This window comes from Platalea leucorodia (assembly GCF_965183815.1).
Source record: "Platalea leucorodia genome assembly, chromosome: 23".
Classification (NCBI taxonomy): Eukaryota; Metazoa; Chordata; class Aves; order Pelecaniformes; family Threskiornithidae; genus Platalea; species Platalea leucorodia.
In genome coordinates, this window is record NC_138845.1 from 2,608,683 (window position 1) to 2,617,242 (window position 8,560).

Sequence of the window (8,560 nt, forward strand, 5' to 3'; positions counted from 1 at the left end):
CATCTATTATCCTAAACATAAAATGCATAGAGAAAGGTCCTTCTGGTTTGTGCTGCACGTAAATAACTTAAACATTTTATAAGGTGGTTTTTAGCAACCATCTCCATCTTTATTTTACATAGAAACACGGATGCAATATATATCCTCATGCTCATACCGCTGCGTCTTCTCTCTACGAACTGTAAATACCCAAATCACTTGAGGTCCTTTAATTTTTGCATACGCATTGCGTTTATACTCGGGAGGGGGGGAAAAAAAATATTTAAAATAAAATAAACCCCCAAACTGCACAAGGCTTTTTTTTGTTGTTGTTGTTTTCTTTCCTCCTTTTTCCTCTCTCCCCCCCCTCTCCCTCGCCTGCACAGGGGCTGGAGCACCCTCAAGTGAAATTAAAATTAGAAGTCAGTTCACGGATTCGGTTCTCTCTGTTCATTTTCTTGAGTTTCATCCTGCGGTTTTGAAACCAGATTTTGACTTGTCTGTCTGTCAGGTTAATGCTCTTACTAATCTCCAGGCGGCGCTCACGGGTCAAGTACATATTGAACAAGAATTCCTTCTCCAGCTCCAGCGTCTGGTGCTTGGTGTAAGGACACCTTTTCTTTCTTCCGCTCTTTGCTGTCAGCCAATTTCCTGTAGTGTTTTCTGCCTTTATATCCTCTGTTAAAAATAACATCGTTACATAAGTATCCGGGGAATGGGAAAGAGAACTTACCCGATGGCATCATTTGGCAAAGCGGCTTCTTGGGGGGGGAAAAAAAAAAAAAAATTCAAATTTTAATTTTTAAAAATTTTTTTCCGAATTTTTAAATGAGAAGGCAGCTCGCCTCTGGGCAAAAAAAAAAAAAAAAAGAAAAGGAGGGGTGTGATTTGCTCTCCTGCGGGTTTTAGGGAGGAAAGAGCAGGTCTGGAGGAGGCGAGGGGGTGGTTGAAGCCAGGCGGCGGCGGGAGCAGCGCGCACCTCCACCTCTCAGCCGCGCAGGCGGAGCGGGGCAGCGCGGAGAAACCGCACGGCTCCGCGCTCCCCCGCCGCGGGGGCCGGGGGATATCACGGTACGGGGCTGTTCTGCCTTCGCCGGGCTGGACGGAGGGGCTTAAAACACCTCTAATTAAAATGAATCTGGCACCAGCGGCGTGACTTTCGGCGTCCTCCGTAGCTCTTGGGGCTTCCCCAAGTCACCCTTGCCCACCCCAAGAAAACCCCCAAATTATCTGGGCTTCCAAACGATCGGCAGAGGCTGAAATATTCGCCTCAAGGCGTGTTATTTGGGGGGAAAGAGGTCTGTTTTCGCTCGTCCTGGAGATCCCCCGAGCAGCCTTTCCATCAAGTGTATTTTTCGTGAGCCGGGCTTGTATGAAACAGATTTGCCTTTATGAGCTGTGTGGGCACATATAGGTAAATCCGGAGGTAATTGTAATCCCATATACACTCTCCTCACTCTACACACTCGTATAGATACGCACACATACACTTTGCAAAGGCAAACGTATTTCACACGTACATAAATAAACACAGCAAATACTTGGGCTTTGAATTTGGTCATGAGAAAATCCTGGCACCAGCGGCCGCCCAATATCTCTGCCTAAGGCGCAGGAGAAAAGCAAAGCGGCTCCTGCGATCGTGGCGACCTCCTGGGCACCGCATTGGGGAAATTCAAAGAAAAAACTCGATTTAGCCAAAGGCACCTTCAAAATTTGCTGGCGTGACATGGACACGCTGTCGCCTTTGCAGAAAACCTTTAATGCCACCAAGCCCTGGAAATCCCCTCGGAAACACTATCACCCCCCAACTGCTTCCATTACATGAGAAAGGTCTCCTACCTTCGGCACGAATCAAAATTCGGGTTCAACATAAACGAAAACTGAAGGTGTAAAAGGTTTTAAAAGGAAGCAACAGAAAGAGAAGCAAACAAAATCCGCCCCAAAGTGGGTCTGACCATTTGAAAGCACTGCAAACACCACGAAATGCCTTGTAAAACGCGACAAAGTCTGGGCAAGCACGTCTTCCATTTTAAATTTAACATCTGAAGCGAAAGAAAGCCTTTATCTCTATTTATTTCCTTCTTAATTGCCTCCCCAATTACAAATCCAACCCAATATTATCTTTCTTTCGGGTTAACTCCCACCAAAACCTCTCTTGGCGTGGACATTGAAGGCGCTTTGTGGAGATAAGTTTGCAGGGGTTTTGATAACCTTGACTTTGCTTTTTTTTGTGTGTGTGTGTGCGTGCGTAATTGTAACTCAGCTGTCAGATAATATCATTTCCCTTTGGATGCGGCGTGGCAAAAAAAAAAAAAAAAAGGGGGAAAAAGAAAAAAAAAACCAAAGAGAAAAGGAATAAGAAGAAGGAAGTGTTTGGGGGTTCTGCTTTTCGAAAGGCCGCTTTTGGAGGGGCAGCGCCCGAGGCTCGGCTCGGCCGGTGCCACGGCCCCGGGCGTGGGTGCGTGGGGGTCCCCGCCCGCCCCGCAGCGCCGCGCACCCCGCCACCCCCGAGCCCTAATTCCAGCCAGCCGCTCGGCGGGGATTTTAATCCCCACACCCCAGGCAAACCATGCCCCCCTCGCTTAGCCCGGAGCAGGATTTTCTCCCGAGGCAATTTCGCTCCAACTTTTGAGGGAAATCCCATCCTCCCGATCCCCGCTTAGCGACCTGCGAGCAGCCTCTGCGCCCACCTAACTTCAAATCCGGAGAGAAACAAACCCGAATATTCCCATACACAGCGCTTCCAAGCCATATGCAACCTCGACAGTGAAAATAAAATGGGATCCATGAAAGCCTCTTTTCAGACAATCCCAAACTTAAAACATCTGCTCAACACACAGAACCATTTTTTGCCTTCGCAAACAAGACCCCCATTTCGCCGGGAAAACAACAAAAAAAAAGCAGTTTTTTCCTCTCTGAGGCTCCCAACGAGCTTCCGAGCAAAGAAACGAGGCACAGTGCACAACTCCAGCCGGAGGTGGCTGCGACTGCAAATTAGACCCTACGCAGTTTCATTTTTGTACCCCACTTTAACACCGAGCAAAGCCCAAGAAGACGAATTCGCTCAAGCAGACGGAAATAAAGCATGGCCATAGAAAGCGACACGAAGGGGGGGAAAAAATCAGGGTTCATCTGCCTTAAAAAACACAAAGCCCCCCTAAACCAGCCCCCCCCCCCCCCCCCCAAACCCCAAGTCTCTGCGATTTCAGAGCAAAGCCACCTCAGCTTATTACATTCTGCGGCGTTGATTGCAAGGACCAACATTTTTTTTTGCATAAGCACATGCACAGCACATTTTCTCCATATAAACAGCGAGAGGACGAGTTCTCAAACAGCTCTCCGCTCCTTTTTCTCAGCTCCAATATATATATTAAAAAAAAAAACCAACCGCCAACCAACAACATTTCTAGGAAGCGTATTTTTTTCCAAAAGACAGCAACAATACAGAACATTATTGTGCCAATTTCTGGAGGAGAAGTTGGCAGGGCAGAGAGCACATTACTGCATATTCGCATTACTCTTCCTCTTATTAGCTATGGACGATTACTAATTGCTGAAATTAGCTACTGGTAATGAACGATTCCCTTACCTTTTGCTTCATTGTCAGAATTGTCAGTGCTGGTGTCAGTGTTTTTATTCAGGTCTTTCTCTGCTTCCGAAGGACTTATTTTGGGTGCTGGGGCGCTTTTTTCTGTTTTAATTTCGTTCGTGGATGTGTTCTGAGTATTATCTGTTTTTGTGTTTTCGGGGAAACTCACTTTAGCCACCGGGGGCGGCGGCGGAGGTGGAGGAGGTGGTGGTGCTGGTTCCAGATGCTCATTCCTTGGGTTCAGGCTCGCCCTGGATTCAAAACTTGCCTCAAACTCATTTGGATTGCTGCAGTTTGACGTCTTCTCCATGGAGGGGTAACCTTGGCTTGCTCGGTAGTAGCTAGGAACGGGGACTTCATGGTCATTTAGGCAAGGCTCAGGCATTTGGTTGGGGTAGAGGGCTGTCTCTGTGGCATTTTTTGCTCTTTTATCAGCGTTATACATACAGCAAACATTCTCTTCCTTGACATTGGTTGGGAAGGAGCAGGATGGGAGCTGTCTTGCAACAGGTTGCTCGATCCTGTACGTATTTTTGGGGTCACACCAAGTGTCTAGCTGAGAAAGGTAAGATGGATAGGTGCTGAGAGACAAGGTAGCGCTATTCACCTCGTCCCTTTTGGAAAGAGACGGGATAATTCCACAGTTCCTCATGACTCCGCAGCTGAAATCGCTCCCAGGCTGCATGTACATCCCTTGGCTGGAGGAATAATTCTCCCCTCTACAGGTACCGGCCAACGAGTCCATCAAAAACGAGTTAGAAGTCACATTGTTGGGACATGACATTTTCAGAGAGGGTTTTTAAGGAGGAATACTCCAGCCAGGGGCTGACATCTTTTTTTTAGGGGGAAAAAATATCAAGCACCATAATTATCCACGCATCGCTCTCCCCCCCTCCACCCCCCCACGTGATGCCCAGGCCAATGAGGATTGAAAATGGCCTTGATGATTCAGACGGGGACGACGTCACGGGGGTCAAGTTGTCGCGACCGGGAGCGGCATCGTGGAGCAACAGCGACATCTGCCAGCACCGGGCCGGGACCTTCACGTTGAACAAAGGCAGAGCCCCGCCGCCCCGCTCCCCGCCCGCCCGTTTGTTTACCAACGGAGCCACGCGGGGAACGGGGGCAAAGCAAGGGGGGGGGGGGGGGATAATAATTAAAAAAAAAAATTAAAAAATTTAAAATAATCCCTTTTTTTTTTTTTTTAATTTAGATCGGGGCAGCGGGTAAAATCTAAATTAAAAAATCTCCCCCCCCCCCTCCCTTTTTTCCCTCTCTTTCCGTGCCTTCTCGGAATTTGCGCCCCAAAACCGATTGAGATTTTTAATTGTTGCCTCCCAACCAGCGACCCCCCCCCCCCCCCCTTCTCCTTCCTCCTGCGCCTTCCTCCCCCTCCCCGGCGAGGGTGGCCATGGGCGAGCTCCCCCGGGCTCAGCCGCCTGCTGCGGGGCTGCTTCGTGGCGTTATTTTTATGCTTATTTAAATTATTTGGGTTTTGGGGGGGGGTTGGATGGGGTTTGGGGGTGCGGTGGGGCGTTGCGCTCGGCGCCGCTTTGCTTTTGCTGCTGCGGGAGAGATGGGGAAGGGGGGGGAAATTTGGGGAATAATTCAGGGCTCCTTCAGGCAGCATCTCCCCGAAACCCCGAAGCTCCTTCGAGCAGGTCGGATATTTCCCCAGCAGCTTTTGTAACGAAGAAAAAAGACGATGAAAACCCAGTTTTGCTTTATTTTCCTTTTTTTTTTTATTCCCCCCCGCAGCAAAGCAGCTTCGCCTTCCCTGACTCTGCGAAGACAGCTTTTTTTAATTATCCACTTTCATTCCCGAACTGTCTTAAGTTGCTGGGCTAAAATGGCATGTGTGGTGGTGTGCGGGGAGGGGGAAGAATTCCTCCTGGAGAGGAAAAAAGGGGTCGAATTTGTGAAAAGGGAGCGACATTCAGACGGTGAACGGCACCAGGGCGGTGGTGCGGTGGGGTTTCTCCCCTCCTGTCTGTCCGTCCGTCTCTCCGTCTGCTCCCTCTTTCTCTCCGGGAAACATCTACTGGGGAAGAAAAAAAATATATATATATACAACCTGGAACTCACTAAATATCACACAGAAGGCTTCGCAAACTGAAACTTTCCCGATTTGGTGGGATTTGATTTTATTTTCATTTTTTTTTCTTGGCGGGATTGCCCGAGGAAAGTTACTTTTCTCTCCAATATTTCCTCGCTCCTCTTTCGTGGCGCAATTCGCTGCGATGGCAGCTCAAGTTGTTGTTTTCTTTGAAATTTTACATCTCCGAGCAGGATTTGCTGCCTTAAATACGACGGAATTTAAACCTTGGTGGTTATCGTGCCCTCCCCCCAACTTTATTTTCTTTATTATTTTCTAAATCGCGTAGTAATGAAGCTCTATAAGGTTTTTTTCATCATTTTCCCCGGCGTGTTGCGGTGCTGGTGGCTGAACTCTGATTTTAGGGGAAGCGGCGGATTAGGGCAATGGCGAATAAATAAATAAAAAGGGAGAGAGCCCGGAATTTCAAGATCATTACGATTAGAAAGAGACGGGTTCAGAGTCACTTTCAAGGGAAACAAAAAGAAAACGCCACCTTTCATTTAAAAAAAAAAAAAAAAAAAAAAAGAGCAGGGGGATAAAAAGGGGGAAAAAAAGGAAAAGAAGAGGAAAAAAGAGAAAGGGGGGAGGCAAAAGGGAGCAAAATCGTGGAAAAAAAAAAAAAGAAGTACATTGGAGCGGAGAAAGTGGAACTTGACCGTTTGGGGTGATTTGTAACGGTTTAGAGCAAAGTCCTGCTTAAATATTCTCACGTCTGCAAACCTGTTTTCCCAAAGATTTTCAAAAGCAGGGCTGTAAAATCCCCCTCGACTTAACTTTCAAGAGCCTTGCGGGTCTTCTCTCCGCATCAAGCGGGACAAGTTTCAATATCTTAGGCCGAAAAAGCCTAAAAGTGCATAATCCCATTTCGTGTGCCCCCTTCCCAGCCCAGTAAAAGCTTTCGTAGGCTTCAGACGCCATTTGGTTCCCCTGGAAAGCTATTTGCGACTTTATTGCCTCTATTTGTGTTATCTGCATAGGTCTTTTTAAAACAGTTTGATAGAAATCGTTCAGTTTTATGATATCCAACGAAAATTCCACATAATATTTATAAGCAAAGAATAAAACTTTAGTATGGGAGCCAATATTTTCTCATTTATAGGTGATGAAATTAAAGACCAATGCAATTTTGTATTATATTGCCTTTTTTTTTTTTTCCCCAGGTTTGATTTTTTTTTTCCCCCCTCTTCTACTTTATTTTTGCAGCTGATGTGGCTGCCCAATAATTTATGCTGCTCAATCAAACAGTTACACACGTGCATTTTTTTGGGACACCAAAATTTGACCTCCTAGTTTCCTGTATTGTCTGCCTAAAGATTAAATATGTTTTCCTGATTTTTTTCGCCCCGTATTCTGGCGTCTGCTTTTGTCGAAGGAGATGTGAAGGAGTTGCACGGAGCACATCAAACGTGACATTAAATAATTTGAATTTGCTTCTCCGCAGCACCTTGCTCTTGAGCAAGAGCACCTCGAGCAAAGCTCCCCATCCAGGTTGCTGGAGAGAGGAAAAAAACGGGGCTGGAAACCTCATCTTTTATGAATGTGTAAATGTTGTGAGTGTAAAATCAAGATTTACACCGTTCACAGGCGTTTTGTTTACCAGGTCTTGCCAGCACAAGGTACCGATGCAAACGTTTGAAGGGTTTCGAGCCTGCGTCGCGAGTTGCTAATCAGCATCTTCGGGAGCAAAGGGGGCTGAGTAAATATAAAATCAGATTGCTCATCAAAAATATGACCTGAATATACCTCGGCACTTCACCGTGGTGGGCTTTTTGGCCATGGAAAAAGAAAGTTGACGTTAGGAAGCAGCACAGAGGCGTCTCCAGGAGACCGAATATTGTTTAAAGTTAAAAATAATTAGAAGTATGATAAACATGGGTCATTAATGGAAAGAGAAATAAAATTCATCAGCCTAAGTGGAACCCCCGTTGGGAAAAATGCTTTACTCTAATTACAGAAAATAAATACGAACAAACGCTATTAAAACTTAAAAGGCGAGAGTCTACCCGTGGTAAGGACTTTAATAACCTACGTTGAATTTTACACACTTTTCGGGGAACCGCACGCCCGGCCGAGGCTCGTCCCCCGCCGCCGTCGGGCTGCCACCCCCACGCGTGTCCGTCCCGGCCCCCAGCCTGCCCGTTTCGGGCCACTCCGGGGGGGTTTCACCCGCTGAACCCCCGGGCACGCCAAAACCCCCGGGGCTTGGCCCTTCCCCGCCCGGGTCCCGCTGTCCCCGCGTCCTCCCGTGTCCCCAGCGCCGGGGCCGGGGCCGGGGCCCTCAGGCGGCCCCAGCGCAGCGCCGGGGATGCCCGGGGGGCCGGGGACCCCGCGGGGCAGGGCCGAGGGGCTGGGGGGGGGGGGAAGGATGCCAGGAAAGCCCCTCTTCTCCCCACCGCCCCGAGGAGTATATAAATGTCTACAATTTCCAAGACAAAGCATCTCGCAGACTTCCCCGGAATATTTTACCTGTCCCCTTTTCAATCTAATTATTTAACCGTGAGTTATGTGTAGAAAGCGCTTCTTATGCCCATTGTATTTTTTACCAAGTTTTCTTACGTTTTTACGACAAACATTCATTTTGGCTTCGAGGAAGTATTTGGTAGCAACACTTTAATGATTACCTTAAATTTGTATTTCTGCCCGGTATTATGCCCCATGTTGTAGCGGAAATAATTCTGATTTATGACAAAGTACACTGGAGTACAATAACAGCGATGCAAAAATAAAACCCACGCCTTTATATGTTGGCTTAGAAACTGTAAACTATCGCCACAAGAAATCTATCAAACTTTACAATCCCTCTTACCCTGCTTCCTTCTTTCTGAGTAACTTAAGTCAAAGAATTATGGAATGATATTATGTTCCTTGAGGTGGTATTGAAAACTGTGTTCAGG

At 47.3% G+C, this 8,560-nt stretch overlaps 1 protein-coding gene across 1 annotated transcript; it reads right to left on the reverse strand.

Moving 5' to 3' along the window:
• Nucleotides 1-379: 379 nt before the first annotated feature.
• Nucleotides 380-4,352, reverse strand: HOXC10 (homeobox C10; the record flags this gene model as incomplete). Its single annotated transcript, XM_082332534.1, has 2 exons — nucleotides 380-657; nucleotides 3,569-4,352. 2 exons carry the CDS (start codon nucleotides 4,350-4,352, stop codon nucleotides 380-382), a joined length of 1,062 nt encoding a protein of 353 aa, XP_082188660.1.
• Nucleotides 4,353-8,560: the final 4,208 nt, after the last annotated feature.